The 23418-nt window shown below is 32.9% G+C and overlaps 4 protein-coding genes across 5 annotated transcripts; 3 read left to right on the plus strand and 1 right to left on the minus strand.

Annotated features, from left to right (window-relative positions):
- Positions 1 to 63: 63 nt before the first annotated feature.
- Positions 64 to 3453, plus strand: LOC123895533 (protein Abitram). Its single transcript, XM_045945938.1, has 6 exons — positions 64 to 624; positions 723 to 771; positions 881 to 1007; positions 1115 to 1185; positions 1316 to 1388; positions 2885 to 3453. Exons 1-6 carry the CDS (start codon positions 429 to 431, stop codon positions 3050 to 3052), a joined length of 684 nt encoding a protein of 227 aa, XP_045801894.1. The 5' UTR covers positions 64 to 428; the 3' UTR covers positions 3053 to 3453.
- Positions 3454 to 6920: 3467 nt separating this feature from the next.
- Positions 6921 to 8738, minus strand: LOC123898600 (UPF0496 protein At1g20180-like). Of its 2 annotated transcripts, none has more exons than XM_045949596.1 (2): positions 8584 to 8738; positions 6921 to 8400 (listed from the first exon to the last, which is right to left on the minus strand). In XM_045949596.1, exons 1-2 carry the CDS (start codon positions 8618 to 8620, stop codon positions 7298 to 7300), a joined length of 1140 nt encoding a protein of 379 aa, XP_045805552.1. In that variant the 5' UTR covers positions 8621 to 8738; the 3' UTR covers positions 6921 to 7297. The 2 variants fall into 2 exon arrangements, with proteins under 2 accessions (XP_045805552.1, XP_045805553.1); XM_045949597.1 differs by having other exon boundaries at positions 6921 to 8393; positions 8580 to 8729.
- Positions 8739 to 10054: 1316 nt separating this feature from the next.
- Positions 10055 to 14388, plus strand: LOC123897447 (la-related protein 1C-like). The gene is made up of 6 exons (XM_045948093.1): positions 10055 to 10901; positions 11601 to 12174; positions 12249 to 12432; positions 12520 to 12610; positions 13624 to 13695; positions 13846 to 14388. Exons 1-6 carry the CDS (start codon positions 10434 to 10436, stop codon positions 14026 to 14028), a joined length of 1572 nt encoding a protein of 523 aa, XP_045804049.1. The 5' UTR covers positions 10055 to 10433; the 3' UTR covers positions 14029 to 14388.
- Positions 14389 to 18733: 4345 nt separating this feature from the next.
- Positions 18734 to 22399, plus strand: LOC123897286 (CO(2)-response secreted protease-like). The gene is made up of 9 exons (XM_045947867.1): positions 18734 to 19004; positions 19111 to 19358; positions 19449 to 19560; positions 20028 to 20541; positions 20647 to 20747; positions 20856 to 21101; positions 21226 to 21340; positions 21430 to 21646; positions 21748 to 22399. Exons 1-9 carry the CDS (start codon positions 18802 to 18804, stop codon positions 22305 to 22307), a joined length of 2316 nt encoding a protein of 771 aa, XP_045803823.1. The 5' UTR covers positions 18734 to 18801; the 3' UTR covers positions 22308 to 22399.
- The last annotated feature ends 1019 nt before the right edge of the window (positions 22400 to 23418 follow it).

Raw genomic sequence — 23418 nt, forward strand, 5'->3', positions numbered from 1 at the left:
AAAAAATTAGGCTCACTAGCATTTCTAATGGGGTATCTAACTGACTTTTACAGAATGATTCTTATTTTTTCTTCTTGTTGGAGAAACTATATGATTAAATAATTTTGTATAGAAATATGATTTGTATAATTTTGTATCATTCGAAAAAATGTGCATGAGTTTTATTTATACAGCTGAACAAGTAGTAATATTTATCACTAAACAGTAGTAATTAATTTTTGTTTTTGGTTTGTGAAAAAGCAAACTATTTGAGGGGGTTTTATTGGGCTGTTTTGGTAGACAAGTTAGATTGGAGTGAGTGAATCTAAGTTAGATACCGCTGAACGAAAGACACACAGAAAGCGAGTACAACGTTAGTACTTTTTACTGAAAGCGTTGAACATTGCAGTTTCGTTTCTCTCTGTTTTTTTTATTTTAAAAAAACTATAATGTCGACGACCATAGAAAATGACCAGATAATCGAAGAATCAAACTGTTCAGAAACAGAACCACGGGAAGAAAAAAACAACGATGAAGAAGAAGAAGAAGAAGATTTAAAGAAGCTTCTACTCCCTGATCCGCAGAATCTTCCTCTCACTCCTCCTTCTGCCGTTGAAACCAATTTTGTTACTTACTTCGCTCTAGGTAACTAACTCAACTCAATTCATTTATTGCATTTTTTCCCATAAACCCTAAACCCCAATTTCATATTCATTTTTTTTTTTTTTATGATTTATATACAGATTTTACTAAGCCAGGACACGATCAATACATTTACCGCCACGCCAATGGGTATGTATGTATGTTTAAATTGCATAATCAAAACTTCAAATTCAAATGTATTTCATTTTTTACTTTTTTTTTCTTCTTACAAAAAAATTTGTGATTGTTTTTTGTGAAGATTGTGTGTTATTGGCTTGGCTCCTTCACACATTGCTTTTAAGGATGAAGGTGGAATCACAGCCATAGATTTTAATGTTGGAAAGTCTGATCGCAGCGGGGTCAAGGTCACCGGAAAGCGGAAGAAGGTACCTTTTTACTCTCAATAATGTTTTTCAAGGCATGCATTGAAATAGTATTGTTCCGTGAGTTGTTGTGTGTTTCAAGTTCTGAAATGGGATGTATTTTTATGCAGAATGCACAACACTTTGAGTCCAATACGGCTTTATGTAAAGTTTCTACCAAAAATGATTCTTATATTGTGAGGTGTGTGATTTGTTATACATCAATTTAAGCCAAGATTTATTTATATGTGTATTCGAGTATTTGTATGTTTCACCATAACTGGGTGATCTCTGAACTATTTGATAGCTTAACTTTTGGTGATCACTCATAGGTGTTGTGTCAAAGGTTCCCTTTTGGAAGTGAATCCACAATTAATCACGCACCCAGAACTGCTTAATGTTTCGGTAAGAATGGTTTTGTTATTCAATCTGATTTTTTTTTTGCGCTTGATAGCACAGATAGCTTCCTCTAACAGGAGTCATAATTTTGCATATTGCAAATGAGGAATCATAAACATGTCTGTACTTCCTATCTTATATTTTACAATGACACCAAAGTGTGTTTGAGATGCTAGCCTGCTTGTCCCGGTATAATTGTGATCTTTTCTAAAGTAATTGTCCAAACTGCAGCGCGCATTTAACAACCATGGTCCAAAGAACATGTAGCAGTTAGTTAAACAGGGATTTTTTGTTTTGTTTATAATCTAAGTTTCTGCATGACACTCTGGTTCTTAGCTTTTTAGTTTTGGGGTATGGGTATTTCTTTTCTGCAATTGTAGGAAATTGGTGTTGAAGTCAAGACGTTGATGAGGTTTTTTTTGAGGATTTTAGAGGGTTCTGTTCAGCCGCAGAAAATTGTAATTTCATACTTGGTTGGAGTATAAGAAAGTGGGTGTGTTTGTGGAATTACATTTTCATATGGTAAAGATGGAAGTGAATGCACAGATGAAACATAACTGAAGAAGAGTCAGTCACCATGCAACTGTTCTGTGCAGTGCGGTGGCAACTATACAAAAGCTGTTTTGTTTTAAAATAAAAAACGTAAACCGATCCACAAAACCACAAAGTGGAAAATGTCCACGACTAAACTTCCGTTATTTTTGTTACTATCTCCTTCATACCATATAGCAGTACTCTTAATAGATATCATTTTTATGGTTCATAGGATGATGAAAAAATGCACCAATTCTTTCCATCCTCCTTAGATGTATGCCTAAGAATGTTGATGACATCTTCAATCTACCCAAGCACCTACGAGGGAAAGGAGCCTATCTATAGCCTTACCCTGGTGAATGCTTCTTCATAGGATAGAACAATATATTTTGGAATGAGTTCTCTCTCACCCATCCAATTATTTGGCAATACATTACATTACATTATTATGTTTTGATCAAATCCTTTTGCGATAATATGTATTATGATTTTCTTTACTTGGGTCTGGGACCTCACAATATTAAACGCTTGGCATTGCTTATGTTTCAAGACTCGAGAGGTTTTTCCCCGAGGTAAACCATATGATCAAGTGCAAATAGTGGTGACAAATGTGGTAGGAGTGAGAGATTAATGTATGAATCAAGAGTAATGAAATATCATAGGCATTAGAAATATTTAATCACCGCAAACCACACAACATAAACTTAACAGCTTAAGTGGTGTTCATGACCTGTGCATTGATTTCCAATTTTCCATGGTATATGGTTGTCTTAGAAGTAAAGTTACCTCTGCTACTGCTAAATACTTGAATGTTTCCTTGAGATGTTGAGATAGTTTGAACACACACTAGTTTGTTGTTAATTGTCTTCTTCATAATGCCATATGTTTATCCTATTCTTATATGAATTATTCTCTTGAAATTCATTCTATTTGAATTGTTCTTACAATTTTCATTTATCAACGTTCAGGCTGACAGAGAAGGATACATTGCTATTATGATGCCAAAACCAGCTGATTGGCTCAAGGTCAAAGCTTCCCTTGTTAGCCTTCAGGAGTACAAGAAAATGAGGGAAGTCAGTTGTGATATAAAGAATGCAGTGCCTTGTGACGATGACACCTTAAAAGAGACATCATAAGAAGCACAGTGCTACATTGAAGTGGTTGCAAGATTCCCCGAGATATGCTTCGTTTACTAGTGCCTAACGGGTCCCAAATGCTACAAACTGGCGAATTTGCAAAAAACTTTGGTGCAGTTGTGAGCCACGTGGAATTGGCACATGTCATGTAGCCGGATCGTATTAAATTATTGAAAATCTCAAACTCATGCAACTAAGAATCTGGTGACATTGGAGTTTTTGTGAAACCATTCTCTAGGATTTTTTTATTTTATTTTTTGGTTTGTTGTATTTTATTATTATCATTTTTCTAAACTTGAATCTTTTAAACAATTCAAGTAATAGATGGTGGCCTTTTGGTCATTTTCTCAGACTTTTTAACCGATCGAAGGTGAAAATAAATATTGGCCTGTTGGTCCTTACTGATTCTGACGCGGTACGGAAGCGTGAAGGAAAAGCAAACGCTAATCCTATTATAGAACACAGGTTTGCAAGCGCAAAACCTGTCAGATAAAGTTCTGGAATCCACCAGATTTCCGGAATCCACCAGAAAGAGTAACTATTCTAGAATCCACTAGACTTCCGGAATCCACCAGAAGGAGTAATTTGGAGTCCACCAAATTTGAGAAAATTCTCTATAATTTTATTGAATGAAAAAGTTGCCTTCAAGGCTACAATAGTTTACCTTAAATAGTAGTGAAAAATAAAAATAACAAATCTTCTAAAAGATTGTAAAAATAAAAATAACAAACCTAGCTAAATAAAAATAACAAATCTACCTAAAATATAAAAATAACTAATCTAGGTGAAATATAAAAATAAGAAATCTACCTAAAATATAATAAAACTAAATCTAACTAAAATAATAAAATACTGAAGAAATCCTCCTACATCAGTCTCCTCTACCTCAAAAGAACTCGACCCCGAGTTCTCATCTTGATAAGGAGCCTCATCTGCTTGATACTGACTCATGCGTTTATCATAGTAGAAACTTAGTATCGGTTTTTCTTTAATTACCAAATTCTTTCTCGTTTGCTCGATAGCTACTTTTTGCTCTTCTTTTAGTCTTGTCTCATACCGACTCTTTTCTTCTTTAAAAGCTTGATTTTTCTCCTCTAACTTGAGATACAACTCCCTCCGTTTTGTTACACGTTCTAAGCTTCTAAAAATAGGGAATGAACCTTGAGTTATCCTTGATCTTGCAGTGTGCATTGACACAATAGACCAATTGCCTTCATCAACATAGTTCTTCTCCGAATCATCTCGTTCATCGATCTCCTTCTTCTCATCTTTGGATTCGTCCACTTCAACCGAAACATCTTGTTCAGCTACTAATTTAACTTCTTTCAGTTTTGTTTGATCAGAACGATCGTTGAGTTTCTGCGGAAGAGATGGTTGACTATCATCTAGGGTTTCGGTATCTGTATCAACAATATGTTCGTAGGATCCATTCTTTTTAGTAACACCAGCTTCAATATCAACAACAAATTTTATTGAGTTTAACTCTTTGTTGCCACCGATTTTATGCACTTCATGGTTCTCACTCTCGTCTTCAGGCAAATCAGTATTCCTGTTTGTTGTTTTGACCGTAAAAATATTGTTTGTCTCATGACCATTCTCAACAAACAAATCGATTTTAGTACATTCTTTTACCTCATGTTCCTTTGCTTCAAACTTATCCGCTGCGAGTTTACAAGCAACGTGTCCTTTATCTCTATGATGCCGTCGAACGTTGTTGGTGGTATTGTAGTAGGCGTTGTTGTTGTTCAAACAATTTGATAATATCGTTATTTGTGCACTCAAAGCAGTTAGGGCTGCGGTAACATCCGCGGTAAATCCCTCAAGGTCTGCCCTGGTCGCTGGTTTATCTCCCATGACTGTTCAATTCACGAAAGAACAGGGGAAACCTGCTCTGATGCCAACTGACGCAGTACGGAAGCGTGAAGGAAAAGCAAACGCTAATCCTATTATAGAACACAGGTTTGCAAGCGCAAAACCTGTCAGATAAAGTTCTGGAATCCACCAGATTTCCGGAATCCACCAGAAAGAGTAACTATTCTAGAATCCACTAGACTTCCGGAATCCACCAGAAGGAGTAATTTGGAGTCCACCAAATTTGAGAAAATTCTCTATAATTTTATTGAATGAAAAAGTTGCCTTCAAGGCTACAATAGTTTACCTTAAATAGTAGTGAAAAATAAAAATAACAAATCTTCTAAAAGATTGTAAAAATAAAAATAACAAACCTAGCTAAATAAAAATAACAAATCTACCTAAAATATAAAAATAACTAATCTAGGTGAAATATAAAAATAAGAAATCTACCTAAAATATAATAAAACTAAATCTAACTAAAATAATAAAATACTGAAGAAATCCTCCTACATCAGTCTCCTCTACCTCAAAAGAACTCGACCCCGAGTTCTCATCTTGATAAGGAGCCTCATCTGCTTGATACTGACTCATGCGTTTATCATAGTAGAAACTTAGTATCGGTTTTTCTTTAATTACCAAATTCTTTCTCGTTTGCTCGATAGCTACTTTTTGCTCTTCTTTTAGTCTTGTCTCATACCGACTCTTTTCTTCTTTAAAAGCTTGATTTTTCTCCTCTAACTTGAGATACAACTCCCTCCGTTTTGTTACACGTTCTAAGCTTCTAAAAATAGGGAATGAACCTTGAGTTATCCTTGATCTTGCAGTGTGCATTGACACAATAGACCAATTGCCTTCATCAACATAGTTCTTCTCCGAATCATCTCGTTCATCGATCTCCTTCTTCTCATCTTTGGATTCGTCCACTTCAACCGAAACATCTTGTTCAGCTACTAATTTAACTTCTTTCAGTTTTGTTTGATCAGAACGATCGTTGAGTTTCTGCGGAAGAGATGGTTGACTATCATCTAGGGTTTCGGTATCTGTATCAACAATATGTTCGTAGGATCCATTCTTTTTAGTAACACCAGCTTCAATATCAACAACAAATTTTATTGAGTTTAACTCTTTGTTGCCACCGATTTTATGCACTTCATGGTTCTCACTCTCGTCTTCAGGCAAATCAGTATTCCTGTTTGTTGTTTTGACCGTAAAAATATTGTTTGTCTCATGACCATTCTCAACAAACAAATCGATTTTAGTACATTCTTTTACCTCATGTTCCTTTGCTTCAAACTTATCCGCTGCGAGTTTACAAGCAACGTGTCCTTTATCTCTATGATGCCGTCGAACGTTGTTGGTGGTATTGTAGTAGGCGTTGTTGTTGTTCAAACAATTTGATAATATCGTTATTTGTGCACTCAAAGCAGTTAGGGCTGCGGTAACATCCGCGGTAAATCCCTCAAGGTCTGCCCTGGTCGCTGGTTTATCTCCCATGACTGTTCAATTCACGAAAGAACAGGGGAAACCTGCTCTGATGCCAACTGACGCAGTACGGAAGCGTGAAGGAAAAGCAAACGCTAATCCTATTATAGAACACAGGTTTGCAAGCGCAAAACCTGTCAGATAAAGTTCTGGAATCCACCAGATTTCCGGAATCCACCAGAAAGAGTAACTATTCTAGAATCCACTAGACTTCCGGAATCCACCAGAAGGAGTAATTTGGAGTCCACCAAATTTGAGAAAATTCTCTATAATTTTATTGAATGAAAAAGTTGCCTTCAAGGCTACAATAGTTTACCTTAAATAGTAGTGAAAAATAAAAATAACAAATCTTCTAAAAGATTGTAAAAATAAAAATAACAAACCTAGCTAAATAAAAATAACAAATCTACCTAAAATATAAAAATAACTAATCTAGGTGAAATATAAAAATAAGAAATCTACCTAAAATATAATAAAACTAAATCTAACTAAAATAATAAAATACTGAAGAAATCCTCCTACATCAGATTCTCTTTAGTTAGTAGATTCTTCATTGTTTGCCAAGAGATTTAAACTTGAGAATGTCAAATTTCTAATCAAAGAGTATTTCCAATGTAATGAAGTATACAAAATTTGTTAATAGTTAAAAATTTACTATTGCATTTGGATACAATGGAGTATATATATCAATGTAAATTATTATAATTTATTCCAATATTGTAAATAAAAGAATCCATCAGTCTATCTATCCTAGGAAAATCAAAGAATTACAGAACTATAAGAAAATGGAAAGAATGAGCTAGCACTTGTTAAAGTCAACTAATTAGACAGGCAACAGCAGCTGCAAATAATCTAAAACTTTGTCTTCAAAGATGAAAAGAGTAGTTTAATTGATCTTTTTTACACTAATCACTTTTCAGTAATCTTTTCCATAAGCAGTCTTCTAGATCTATTAATAGTGAGAAAGCACAAATATATATGCTCCTCAAGCTCTTCCAACTGATCCATAAAGCTAGTTTGGCAATCATGAAATTCTCTCAGAACCATCTTCAATATTTCACACCTTCCATTACCATGGCCATAATTCTTCACACAAATATCAGCAACCTCTCTCCAATGTTCCACTTCATCCTCTAACCTCTTAACCATACGGCTAATAGTATCCAAATCATTTATCACTATAAAAACCCCTTTTGCAGCAACATCAATTTGTTCATATAGTTTTTTACACGAACTATACTTTCCAATAATCCACTTGAATCTCTTCTTCTTCATCAAACCAAAGAATCCACCCATTATATAAGGTGCAGCAGCCAATCCAATTACGCTATGGAAAGCAAAGACTAATAACGCCACCAAAAGAGCGGTTTGTGAAACAACTAAACCGATTACTGTAACATTCTTGCGTAACTTCTTTATTCTTATTCTTCTTCTAAGCTTCACTCTCTTTGAGTTTAGTTTATTAAGGAGCACCATGTGTTTTTCGTGAATGTCACGGAAGTTAATAACATCATCGGACAAACACCAAGAGCTGTTAATAACAAATGAAACTAGCTGTTTATAGATAACATTGTCATCTTTATCTATGTTTGTGTTTGTGTCCGTGTCAGTGTCATATTCAAGACGTACTCTCTGGCTTAGCTTATTAACTACGTTTGTGATTCTTTCATAAGCAAATCGAGTTTGACGGATACCTTGAAGGATTTTGTCACAACAAAGACATGCTTCTAAGCTAGCTTCAAAGTAGTTTACCAAAAGACGATGCACCTTAAAGCATTCAATCATTTTTACAACAATTTCCTGTCGAGGTTCTAGCAAAGACGAAGAAGACGTTGAACAGGAAGTAGAAAGTGGCGATCTTGTGCTTGTGTCTTCAATTTCATATCCTTGAGCTTTGTTACATATTTCAACATAAGACTTTGTTCTGATTGCATTGATGTATTCACTATCCACGTTTGTCTTGCTGTTCAAGTTATCTTCCACATCGCGTTCTTTCGTCGATCCACCATCACCTGCAGATTTTTAATAATTTGAGTAAAATTAATTAATTTATCAATTACTTGACTCCAATCACATCTCCAAAGATGTAGGAGTTCAATTCAACATTAAAAAACAACGAAGAACAAAGCCGAAACCAAAAACTAAAAACGAAACGGATGAAAAGAAAAAGTGTTACAGAAATTGAATTAACTCACTTGTTCTTGTTCGGAAGAAAGAAAAACAGTTTGTCATCCCTTAAATATGTATAAAATAAATGTTTCGAAATATTGTTGTGTGTATAATCTTGGTTGAGGAGAGAAAATTAAGAGCTTAAGAGAAAATGGAAGAAGAGAAGAAATAATTTGCAGTTGCACCACAGAAATAGGGAAAAAAAATAAAAAGTATAAGCATTGTTCTGTTTTTAATAACATAATGGCTTTGATTACAAGTTAACTTACCTCACACGGTGAGTTCTCTTACGTGGACGCTGGGAATTTATATATTTCCATTCACGGAAACTAACTAACTACTTTTATTTTATTTAAATTTAAATTAATTAAGTGACGCAGAAACACATACATAGGAAAGCTATGCTAAGCAATATATAACATAAGCTAAGCTTAGTTAAGAAGACAACACCTTAATGCGTTCTCATCAAGTAACAAAGCTAACTCTGTGATGGAACAAGATAGTCCTCGTATCATCAATAACCGTACGTCATCATCATTTAATTACAATTTTTTTTTCACTTAGTTTTAGGACATGAGACAGAAGTTTCCAACTCATGTCTCATGTAAAATAAGAACAACATTTAATTTGATTAATGTTTATAAAGAGTGTCACTCATCATCTTATAAATATGTGTTGTAAGGAGAGTTATTTCTAATAAAAAAAAAATTTGTATCATCATCATTTATATCCACACAAATAGAATATAAATAATGCGCAATTAGAGTTTATAAATAGTAATTCACCAAAAAAAAAAAGAGTTTATAAATAGTGGTGTCCATCATCTTACAAGTTGGTCCGGTTAGTGTATATAAAGAGTGGTATTATGCCTAATATAAAAATTTAATATGGTATCAAAGTTTATCGGCCGATTTATTTAATTGTGTTGGATTGAGAGAGTGTATTTGATAAAATCGAAATTCATAAAGAATAAAAAAATATCAAATCTAATGGTGTCGGATTGAGAGACTTTATAAAGAATGACACATCTCCTTTAGAAATAAAATTAAATGGAAATAATACCTCTAAATATACAAAACTAATTTGTATTCACCCCTTTAATATCATTTCAAGTAATCTTAATTTTCTTCCATCAAAAAAAAAAAAAAAAAAGTAATCTTAATTTTCTTCTGCAAAGAAGAGTCATCGTTGAATTATTCGACAACATCCTCATTCAATTCCTAATAACACCACTTTCCTAATAACACAACATTAAATATAGGGATTATATTATATTTGATTAGTTAATTTATTAATTAAAAAACAAAGAAGTTTAAATGAAGAGTAAAATTAAAAGAAAAAACTACACAAAAATTTGATATTCCATATAAACTTAAAATAGATATATAAAAATATGCTTGAAAAAGAAAATATTATAAATATAAAATATCAAAAGGAGAAAAAAAAAAAAAAACAGAGTTTAGAATTTATAAAATTAATTACGACGATGAGTTTATTAATAATTAATTAGGTTTATAACGACAGCTACATGGTTCATTTCCCTGATTTAGAGGGGCCGTAAATCAGGAAAGGGGGGGAGAAGAGCAGAAGAAACCATGGCATGGCGCTGTGTTGAGGAGAGAGAGAAAGTGACAACAACACAATGATGGTCGCAGCATCATCTCTTCCTCTGCAACCAACATCCTAATCCATCCTATCAACACAAACCCTAATTTATTTCATTTTCTTCAAATCCTCATATTAATTAATTCATTAATTACTATGGCGATTTGTTTTTTCATCTTTTTCGCCATACACTGATCGATCATTATCAATCAATCAATCGATCGATCCTCTTTTCTATCCATTTTCATAAAATCAGAAACCTTTATCGGCAATGGTTACGTCCGCAGCTGATTCTTCCGCTATTAACCCTGCCGCCACCAATACCCCTAATTTCCCGCGAAAAAACCTAACTTCTCCGTGGGCACAGGTTGTTCGCGGTGCTGATTCCGAACCACTCAACAATCAATCGCCTCCGCCTCCGCCTCCGCCACAGCAGCAGCAGTCTTCATCATCATCATCATCATCGTCTCTCGATTCGGCCAATTTAGTTGCTGCTATTACTGCTGTTGCTGCTATTGCCGTAGATAACTCCAATGCTGATAAGAATAACAACAATGCAGGTAACCCTAAGAAACCTGCTTGGAAGAATGCATCCAATGGCGTTGTTGCTGAGGTGGTGAGTCCTGTCATGGGTGCTGTCTCTTGGCCCGCTTTATCTGCTAAAGGTTCTGCTAAATTCACATCTGATTCCTCCTCCGCTGTCACCGTCGCCGCCGAAGGATCAATCTCCATTCCGCAGGTTAGGTTTTTCATTACGGTTCTAATTCTATTAGTTTTGTTCATTCAGTTTCAAGAAAAAACATATTGATTTTATTGTTGTCCTATTGCTATGTTATGTGTTTAATCCTTTAGGTTTAAACCTGTTTTTGAAGCTTCTTCAATTTTCTGTTTATTTTGGAATTGGATGTGTATGTAATATTATGTTCCTATGAACAATGACTTTGTTATTGTTACGAACAATGCTTCTTAAATCTTTATCTGTAATATAATCTGCATTAAGGTTACTATTATTTTAATCTTTAGGTTTTATAGTTTGCTTATTAATTAGATTACTTAATCTCAACACAATTACTTAATATTGCTTTAGAAACCAAAAACTATTTGTTTCATAAATTGCCATTTCTAATCACGCATATGCAAAGTAATGCTTCCGGCACAACGAACCATACGGGTATCTTACTAGTTTTGACTAAAATATTATGATCAATTTGTTATTATCTTGAAATCTTGGTAAATATGACATTAGAACAAAATTATGTTTTTATTTTGACTGAAAGAATAATGATTGATAATTGATTTGTTATTATTATCTTGAAGTCTTGGTAAGTACGACATTGGAACAAAGTTATGGAATGCTAATCAGAGGTGTTTATAAGTTCTTATTGGTTACATTATTTTATTTCCGACTTACTTATATGTTCCTGTTGTATTATTGTAGGGACCTGTTACTTCAAATTCCCCTCATAAACAAGCCACGGGCAATGCCAATGCTAATGCTAATGCGAAACCTACTCCTCCAATGAACCACGGTGGGACAAATAGACAAAAACCAACGAAGCGCGGAGGAGGCAACAGTAGTAGCAATGAGCCCGCTCCCTTTCCAAACAGCTTCTCCAATCCACCTTATGTTAATCTTCAACCATCAGCTGCTCCTCCACCATATCCGGTGGTTCAGATTCCTTCTAACACTGCCTTTGCTGACGGGGTTCAGTCATACAGGAACAACAATGGCTGGAGTCCAAGATCACCAGTTGCACCAGTTGGGGGTTATGGACTGCCTGTGGATGAGCACAGGAACCCCTCTCGCAGGGGTAATTATGGGAACCGTCCACATAACAATTCCGGTATTAGACGCAATCAAGATCCGGGAAATATAGTAAACACTAGAGATGCTCATGCACATCAACATAGGATGCACTCAGGGGGATTTGTGAGGCCTACACTACATAATTCTCCTTCATATTTAGGGTCTCCGTCTATGAGACCCTTTGTAAACAATTTTGGATTTCATGGTCAGTTTATTAATTTGTTTATTCAATCTTGTTTCTAATATAAGACACAACTAATGCTTTTCCTTCTTTTTTAGAATTCTATTATTATCCCACGCTACAATTTGAACAATTTGGAGGTATGCCATTCTTGACACATCCACCTCCTCCTGCGATGTTCATTCCGATTCCTCCAGAAACTCTTGAAACTCCTGCAGAAGCAACTTCCGCAGAAACTCCCTTGACCAGTTTAATACTCAAGCAAATTGAGTATTACTTTAGGTGGTTTCTTATCAGTAATTTAGTCTGTCCAAAATCATGGGTACTTGCTTGTTGAATTTTTATTCATTGTTGATTTGTTTTTGACAGTGATGTTAATCTAGCGAACGATGCCTTTTTGAAGTTCAACATGGACGAACATGGTTGGGTTCCAATTACTTTGATTGCAAACTTCCCCCGAGTAAGTTAATTGTGGTTCTTTGGTGAGCCTTTAATTTATCATATATGTGGACTATGTCTGAATTGATATTTTGTAATTAGAATTTATGTATTTTGGCAATATTTGATATACCTATTCATTATATGATTGAGTAATTTTAGGTATTTACTAGCCATTTGTTTTTTTTTTTTTTGGTATAGTTACCTTTGAAGTTTTTGCTTTTTCAGTTGACCATAAAGCGGTTTACTTGAATTGAGATGGTTACATAACAAATGAGCTAAGAAAAACAAAACCTGTATTTTATTGTTGTTTGTGCCAAATTGCCTAGTTAATTGAGGTTTTATTGTTAAAAACTAATTGAGATTTTATTGAGATGGTTGGGGAATTTTATTGCTAAAAGAAAATTGGAACATCGCCACACAAACTACAACCTAATCAAGGTTTTAATTGTTAATATTAAGCTATATGCTGTGAATTGATCTTTGACCACTGTACTGCCAAATTTATGCTTCCATGGTTATCGGTATCTTGCAATATATGTGATTTGTATCTTGATTTGATACAATATTGAACACGATCTACATGAATCTTTAATATGTAATCTATGTTGGGTATAACTTTCGTCTTGAATCCCAATTCATTATGATGGATCCTGATTCAATCTAACAATCACTAATACTATCTAAACTTAGAGTAGCAAGTCTTTATTTTTTTTTTCTTCTGTTCTTTGATTTATGATTTGAATCTTGAATTATTTTGAGATTAGTAGATCATATGTTAGCTTATATAGGTTTACTATGTCACTTGTTTTTGCTTAAAAATGTTATATTTTTATTGGTAATGTATCTTACTACGATACACAATATTTGGTAACCATAGTAGGGTGTATTAGTTTTTTGTCAACCAATATTTGTCTCTTACAGCTTAGATTATGACAACGGTTAACCTCTACCCTTTATTATCAAGTGCAGTTGGCAAAGTTTTTAACTTGATTAAACTTTCATTATATTTGCTCTAAAAATTTCATTTTGCAGGTTAAAAAATTGACAAACAACATTGAGTTGATTTTGGATTCCTTGAGAAGTTCAAAAGTTGTGGAAGTGCATGTAAGTTTTTTTTTTTTTTTCCTTGTAAGTGTTTATGCTTCTATATTTTGTTATGGAACTATATGTTTGAAGTTCATTTTAATAGTATTAGTCTCCAAGGTTCAATTTTTATCAAATTTTTTACTTTTCTCATTCTAAACTTTGCTACAGGGTGATAAGATGAGGAGGCGTAATGAGTTGATGAGATGCTTGCCCTCTGCACACCAACACCAACTTGCTAGTTCTGGTTCAGTATCCCCAAGCGGCATAGTTGCTGATTTCGATAAGATCACTTTGGACGAAGCAACTGGCCATAAAATTTCCAATGCTACCACAAATGTGGGTTCTGCATGAGAGTTTTGCCGATAGTGTCGGCTCTCTACAGTTAAGGAGCGGCAATTAAAATTCAATATATCTATCTCAACCTATGATACGTAACCCATTACAGTATTTAACGTGTTATTGTTATTCTTGATTTTAAAAGGTTTTTTTTGGAAAGGATGTTTGGATAGGTTTGAAAGTTCGATTCTTTCATGATCACTCAGATCGATTTTTGTAGTAGTTGAGTCAAGTAGCTTAACAAATAAGAATTTCAAGGAATTATGATTGTCTTGAAGACTAGAAATAGAACCTTAGAATTTTGATGGAGGCAGTTTTGTTGGTTTTGTATAGTTTTATATTTTCTGCAACTAATTTATTCATTTTCTGATGGTATGTTAGTATTTCATCAACTGAAATGACACATTTTTGTTTGGCCATTGTTATAAGCTCCAATCATGAAGCTGCTTAGGACTGAGCTAAATTAACCACTAGTAACAAATCACATGTTACTCTTGGTTTTTATTTTGTTAAATTTTTTTAGGCAAGTAGGTGATACGTCTGTCTTAGGTAAGGAAATTTTCTGGTTCAAAGAGCAATTCATAATAAGTTTGTCTTATGATAAATTTGTTTGTCATATGAGATTATTGTCTTGGTTATAGTGACTAGTCTTTTGTGGTGAAATGCTCTTGGTAATATGCATATGATTAGTATTTTCTTCAACTTATCAAATATTTTCAGGTATATTGATCACCCACTTGGCCACTTTCTTGCATGACATTAGTTCTTACTTGGCACCCCCTTTTGTAAACCGACCTATAAACTCTTGTGGGGTTGGTCTAGAGCTCAGAAGATTATCTTTGTATACTCCCAAAACATATTTAAGTTTCAAGTAAACTTGCAATACGAACACTCCTTTGTAACTAGTGTAGAAGCGTATTGCTTAGACAATCTTTTTACAGTCCCATTACTGTTGCATACAAAAATTACTCTTTAGACCTCAGTATGCTCATATGCCCTCCAAATTTTCAAATTGAGGGGTCTTTGAGTATATTGAAGGACAAAGAGCAATTTTCATTGCATACTTGCATGCACGGCCATAAATCAAATTGTGTTGCTTGTGCGGCAGCCCCAATTTCCAAATGTCGCCGACAATATTCATGAACAAACACGCTCCTCCTAAACTCCCCACAATCCTCTATGTAGCTCAAGTTGAATGTTCTGTCCGTGTTATTCGATATTATGTTCAAGTTGAATGGTCTCTGTGTTATTTGATTGAAATGATATTTGAAACAAATGTTTTTATACATAGTACCAATATCTAACAAAATTGTATCGATTTTCTTCTTCTATTTTTATTGAAGTTCTATGATTAATAAAGAATATTTGATATTATGGTCAAGTTGAATTGGTTTGTCCCTGTTATTTGATTGAAATAATAATATTTGATATTATATTTGAAACATTTTTTTTATAGAGTATCAATATCTAACAAAATTTTAGGGTGTCAAAAATATAAAAAAAGGAGAAAAATATGATTTTATTTGAAATTTTTCCTAGTACTAATTGGTTTAATATACGCCAAACCTATTTTATTTTTGCTTCCCGTTCTCATGAAAAAAAGAATTTGATAATTTAGAATTCGATTGAAAAATAATTAAAATATGATCAATAATTATTTATTCCTATAATCGAACTAAAATTCTTCTCAATAATTCTATTTTTTTTAACACCCCGAACAGTTATATTTTTTCTTTTGGATTTTAACCCTCCGATTCTTGGAAAAAGGAGTCTCGATAATTCAAAGTTTGGTCTGAACGTTTATTCATCATTGGAAACTTTGGTCTTAATAAATAATCTTATCAAGTACTCATTCAGATGAATTCAATTAACTAGTGGATATGATGGTTTACCAAAATGCTTGTCTAGTAAGATTACCATATTTCCCCGCAAATTAAAATGGCACATGATTCATTTCTATTTTGATCAACCTCACTTATCATAAGCCAATTATTCTCATACAATAATCCCACTTACATGTGGATTGTCAATTGTGCGTGACTAGCTTGTTATAATTTTTAATTAGAAATAACATTATCCGTATTTTTTTAAAAGACATTGTATTATTCCAACTAATTGCAAGGATAGAGAAACCTAATTATCAATGAGCAGAATCAAAGTATTATTGTTTTATTATGATAAATGATGTTGCTTTCGATTCTAAAATACTCCTAAAATTAGTGTGTTAGATTTACGGTAAGCTAAGGCATGCAGCTAGAGTTTAATTTTAATTTTTTCTTCTTTTAAAATGTTTTTCATTATACTCATACTGTTTTATGTTTTCTTCTTCTAAAATACTCTTGTCGTAATTGTGTTTAATATATCACAATTATCAAAACCATATGTTATATATAGTATATTAGCAAACAATATTACTAATATATACATTGTTTATATAGACTTGGCTTTGCATTATCATCATATATATGTACACTAATTAGTTGCTACCTCCACTTCATAATGTCAATTATACATCGACTTATTGTTTAATTATTTTTTCTTGAAATGGCGTTAAATCTTGGAATGGCGCACTTTGCGTGGATGGAATGCTTGACGCCTATGTGCTATATGAATTAGGAATGCACATCCATTAATTCCACCATATATCATATAATATACTCTTCCCACAATAATAATTGTAGCATTTTTTTGGTTTACCATATATCATATAATATACTCGAACTTCGGTCACTCCACTTTGTGTGTATGAGTTTTCAATGATTTTACCATTTTGTCTATGAACAAAGACATTTACTAGCGAGGCAGAAGCCCTAAAAAAGAGTCATGCTAACGTGTACACGTATGTTAAAGATATTTCAAATAATAATTATGTTTTGAACAAAATAATTGTGGACTTTTAAAGAGATAAAATATACAATTTTTAATATAAAATTACTATCTAAAATACACTAACAAGTGATTTAAGGACACATGTTAGCTTTTCCATTAAATAAATACGATATAAATAGTGAAAATTGTTAAACTTGGAAGAGTGTAAGCATCTCCTCTGTTTGGTTTAGCAACAAAATAGGCGAGAGGAGAATAAAAACATGTGGGGTCCATTTTTTGTAGTCTTCTCAGAAGAGCGGAGAAATGCCTATTTCAATTTTTGTTTTTGGTTTATAATGAGCTGGGGATAAACCCAAAACCTATAACGTACTATCCAAACTCCTCACCACTAAACCAAACCTAATGACTTAATGATTATTTCAATTTTCAAATAATTTTTTTGTGATACCCTTGTAAAAGAGTGATGGTGATAAGTGAGCACACAAATAAAAGAAGAAGAATAAATTAATTTTTTTTCTACTGTTATTTTTGTTTCCTGTATGAGTGGAACTAATGAATAAATTAATTTATTAAATAAGGTAAAATAAAATATTTATTAGTTAAACCTTAAAACGGATTTAAATATTTTTCAAAAAAAATAAAACGGATTTAAATAAAAAATTAACTAAAGATCCAATTGAATTGACTTATTTTTTTTTCTCCGATGTTATTAATTGGAGTATATCTAATAATGTTACATTAAAACTTAAAAGTGATATTTTTTTTATCACATGTGACAATTATTAAAGGTTAGAGGGGTACAATTTTATTTTATTATTATGTTTGAAAATAGATTTTTTTATTTCATTATTAATGATATTAAAATATAACTTCAAATAAACTTGTAAAAATCCCTCAAATACAGTTGTAAAATGATAATTAGTATCACTTCAATTAATAATAATTTCTTCATTTCTTAACTCTTTAAAAAAAACAAGTTTTTTTTTTTTTTTAAATTATAAATTGTCAATTTTTTTTATCATGTTCATGATGTCAACTTTTTTATAAGAGCTTAACTTTGCCTTCAGTCCCTTTTTATAAGAACTTTTGCCAAACATCACAGGTATTAAGAAAAATTATTGGAGTAATAATTTTGTTTGATTTTTGGTAATTTGTCCATTATATTTGATATATTCAATGTTGTTTTTTTTTATATTCCAATGCAAATTAGTGGTGTTAATGAGGAATATATTTGAAAAAAAGTAATAATTACATCTAAAAATTTGTAAAGGAAGAATATTTAAGGAATATGTTTTTTTATTTTAAAATTCCTATAATTACGGACAGAGGGAGTAAAGCAACTTTAAGGACAAAATTAAATTCAAATTTCATAGAAGGCATTTGTAAAATAGTCATTAACACTACTGTAATTAATAATAATAAATTTTTTCTTATCCAATTTTTTATTTAATTTTGTTACAATTTAAGACGACTTCTATGATAAATAATCCTTTTTTTTTTAAAAAAAAAGAAGATAAATAATGTGTTTAAACCCATGTGTAAAATTTGTTTTTGCTGATGATACATAGCTTTATGATGGAAAAAGATTCCCTGCTGTCAGATTATCATGCTGTTACACGCAGTAATTGATTTCTGCCGTTCGATCAAAAATCAACAGATATGATCAATATTACTGAAAAGACACAGTTTTAATATACACCGTTCGATCTGACATTGACGGCGGAGATCAAACACAGTGTGAAACTGTGTGATTTTTATACAGCAGCAAATCTTAATCCCTTTATGATGATATAACATTCTGATATATCTTACCTTAAATAATATACCTTAATGCTGACACGACACTAACTTATTTTTACTTTAACTAGACCCATCACTTCTTATATATAGTATAGGCAGGGGTGCTAACAAGCATACTCCTCATAAGCTAATAAGTTCAATTCAACAAAAATACTAAACATGAAAGTATATAAATTTTTATTAATACTATCATTTGAATTTCTCTTCATTTTTCTTGGAGAGTCAAGATCATCCTTAGCTGATCATATCACTCAATCAGAGAATGATAATCAAGTTTATATTGTGTATATGGGAGCTGCTGATTCAACTAGTGGTTCCCTTCGCAAAGATCATGCTTATGTTTTAAACACAGTGTTAAGAAGGTAATTAGTTAATTGTATATATGATCATGTTCAATTAGCTAGCTAGTAATATTATTATGAAATGTGACTAAATAAATATTGAATTCTGATGTGAATTACTATTTAGGAACAAAAAGGCTCTAGTACACAACTACAAATATGGATTCTCAGGCTTCGCAGCCTATTTATCGAAAGACGAAGCAAACTCAATCGCGCGCCAACCTGGAGTTGTATCCGTGTTCCCGAATCCGATTCTGAAACTTCACACAACACGTTCTTGGGATTTTCTGAAGTTGCAAACTCATGTTAAAATTGATAGCACGTTCGCTAATTCTTCTTCCTCATCGAACGTCGTAATTGGCTTGTTAGACTCAGGTTGTTATTATTTAATTATTAAAATAGTAAAAATAGTAAGATTGATTTGTTTCATCATTTTAATCATTAATTAAACAATGAATTATTCAGGTATATGGCCAGAAGCAGAAAGTTTTTCAGACAATGGAATGGATCCTATTCCATCTGGTTGGAAAGGGACTTGCATGACTTCATCTGACTTCAACACATCCAATTGTAATAGGTAATTAAAAAATGGCTCCGTGGCCAACTGAATAAGTTCAATAAATGAAAGCTTTTCCTTGACAATTAGAAAATTAAGGAAAAAAAGATTACAAATTTTGAAAATTTAATTCAAATCGTATTGTTTTTGATAATTTTTTTTGTCAAGTAGTTTAGTGATCAGAAATTTTTACCCTTAGTGGTTCAAAATTCGACTCCTACATATATAATGCAGTGTATCTATCGGTTAAAACAAGTTCACGTGGATGATAATTTTATTTATATTGAGGTTCAAATTGAATTCGAACTAAAACAAACAAACCTAACTTTTTTTTTTGACAAAAAAAAAATATCACTTAATTTCACATCATTAATTGAAAATCTGAGACATGTGTTTTTGTTTTATTTTTTCTTCTTGCAAAAAATATATTTTAATACATTTTCTTGTATTATGATGAGCGTTGATAATTTTCCCCCTTCCATTTTTAGGAAGATAATAGGAGCAAGATATTACCTTGACGTTGGTGCAAATGATGACGGGACAAATACCGTAAGAGATGGACTTGGACATGGAACACACACAGCGTCGACAGCGGCAGGGAGTGTCGTGAGTGGGGCGTCATACTACGGTCTTGCGACCGGAGAAGCAAAAGGTGGCTCTCCTGAATCGAGGTTGGCGATTTACAAAGTGTGCTCTCATGGATGTTCTGGCGCTAGCATTCTTGCAGCGTTTGACGATGCAATTTCCGATGGAGTTGATGTCCTTTCACTCTCCCTTGGTGGGTTTGCTACTCCCGAACCTGACTTGACAACAGACGTAATTGCAATTGGAGCTTTCCATGCCGTGGAGCGAGGCATCATAGTGGTTTGCTCCGCTGGAAATGAGGGACCCGAGAAGAGTACAGTTGTTAACGACGCTCCTTGGATATTAACTGTTGGTGCCACCACCGTTGACCGCAGTCTTCAATCCAACATCCTCTTGGGTAATAACAAAGTTGTCGTGGTACGTTTTCGCGCTCACTCTACAATTTTCAAAATTTACATGACTTATACTCTCTTTCCTTATGCCTCACGCATGCATGCATGCTTGGTAATTGTTATACTTTAGGGTCATGGTATGCATTTCTCTCCTCTTTCAAAATCTCCTGATTATCCATTTATAACCGGAGAGTCTGCCAAAGCAGCTAAGGCTGACTCAGCAGAAGCAAGGTACGTACATACACAAAATGTAGCTGAAAATAAATAAACTTAAACTTGTTTATTGTGCATAATCAAAAGTAAGACAAACTAATATTATTTATTTGTTGTCAAATGCAGACAATGTCATTCAAATTCATTGGATAAGAAAAAAGTCAATGGAAGCATTGTCATTTGTGATGGCATAAATGAGACTGATTATTCAACCTTTGACAAAATTTCTATTATAAAAGAATTGGGTGGATTAGGTCTTGTTCATATTACTGACCAAGAAGGAGGAGTGGACGATAATTATGAAGACTTCCCAGCAACAATTGTAAGACCAAAAGATGATGCCCCAATCCTCCAATATGTCAATTCAACAAGGTAAAGCATATTTTAAATTTAGTTAGAATTTTTTAATATTGTTTGAGACTAAAATCAACAATCTCGTAACTTATCACAAGTTAATTAATTTTACTATAATTTTGCATATAATCAAAATCTAAAGCAATCCAAAGGCAACAATTCTACCAACAATTACGGTATTAGATTATAAGCCTGCACCTATGGTGGCAATCTTTTCAAGTAGAGGGCCTTCATCACTTTCAAAGAATATTCTCAAGGTAAGGATATATAACGATATAGATAATCCATTATAATTAACTATCATCAACACACAACACTAAACAATACCATCAATTTTTCTTTGTAGCCTGATATTGCAGCACCAGGTGCTGCCATTCTCGCAGCATGGACCGGCACGCTTGATGATGAAAGTTTTGTTCCAAAAGGTGAAAAGCTCTCGCCGTATAACATTATATCAGGAACTTCCATGTCATGCCCCCATGTTTCAGGCCTTGCAGGCAGCATTAAATCTAGAAATCCAACTTGGAGTCCTTCTGCAATCAAATCAGCTATCATGACCTCTGGTTAGACTTTTTCATTTTTTTACATATCAATCATCGATTTTGTTTCGAGGATCAATTAATCGTATCTAGTAACTCATTAATTAATATTTTTCTGAATGCAGCAACTCAAATTGACAATACGAAGGCTCCCATTACGACGGATTTAGGATCCGTTGCCACACCTTATGACTATGGAGCAGGGGAAATAACAGTAACTGAATCATTCCAACCAGGGCTAGTTTATGAAACCACCACTATTGACTACTTGAACTACTTGTGTTACATTGGACTCAACACAACCACAATTAAGATTATCTCTACAACTGTTCCGAAAAATTTCAGCTGCCCCAAGGACTCTACTCCTGATCATATTTCCAATATCAATTATCCTTCCATAGCAATTTCCAAATTCACTGGTAAAGAAATTGTGAATGTGAGTAGAACTGTTACAAATATCGGTGAAGAGGATGAAACAGTCTACTCTGCTATCGTCGATGCTCCCAACGGAGTGAAAGTTCAGTTGATTCCAGAGAAACTTCAATTCACAAAAAGTAGTAAAACAGTAAGTTACCAAGTTGTTTTCTCATCCACTTTAACCTCATTGAAGGAAGATCTGTTTGGATCGATAACTTGGAGTAATGGTAAACATAGCGTTCGAAGTCCTTTTGTATTAACTGTGTAGCTAAGTGAAAAGAAATGTAAATAAATACAAGCTGAGTTCTTGTAGATGTGTACTCTTGAGAAACGTAAATAATTACAAGCTATGTTCTTAAATTTTATATATAAGTTAAGTTTACAATATTTTCATATAAGAATAAGTCAATGTAAGTTTAGCCAGTTCACATTTAGTGTGAAAATTGCAAATTACGCGCTAAGTCTCAAAATTAATCTCAAAATCTATCATACATCATAGTCATGCAGAATGCATTAAATAATTAATGAGAACCAAACATGCCTTGAGTAAAACATAAAAAAAAAAAAATGAAATCACCAAAATAAAATAAAAACAGAACAAAAAATTGAAAAGCAAATGATTATTTGTACTTGTATACACCTTGAGGAATATAATGAAAAGTGTACATAGTGCATTGTTAATTTGGATTCTTCTTCATAATTCCAAAATCAATCATGCTTATAATAGCAACTAGAAGAAGAAATTTACAACAAGGACCAATTAGACTGAAGCATTAAAGCAATTATTTTTTAATTTTAGATAGGATTCAACTTCAAAAAATCATCTAGTGGCGCACTAGTACATACAATCATTTCTGAAGACAAGCATAGAGTTAGAGTCAGAGAATAAAGAAAATGGAGATATATTTCCAACTCTATCACCTAAAATTTATTAATCAGTACACCTATTGAAGAAGATTCAGTTATGTTAGAGGAAGTTAATTGACAGTTAGAGGATCTATAGTTAGTTACATAGCTGTTAGGTAGTTATACTTACAGACAGAGTTGTTACTTGTGCAGTAAGCAATAATGACATGTGTGTGATACATACTGTGATAAGAAAAAAACTACTTTAGTATTATGTTGGAAAATATATTTATTAATTACTAATGTATTTGCTCAATTAACATAAAAAATTTACAATGTTTTGGATTTTGGTCCCCTATTTTTTTAATCGTTTACAAAATTGGTTGTCTTTTTTTAATCACGCCATTTTGGTTGTTCTATCAAATTTTTATATTTAACAAATTGTGAAATTAAAGTTGAAATTGGAATTTTTACTACACTTTCTTCATGAGTGTTGATAATTTCCCCCACTCTATTTTTAGGAAGATAATAGG

This window comes from Trifolium pratense, linkage group LG7, assembly GCF_020283565.1.
Source record: "Trifolium pratense cultivar HEN17-A07 linkage group LG7, ARS_RC_1.1, whole genome shotgun sequence".
Taxonomy (NCBI): domain Eukaryota; kingdom Viridiplantae; phylum Streptophyta; class Magnoliopsida; order Fabales; family Fabaceae; genus Trifolium; species Trifolium pratense.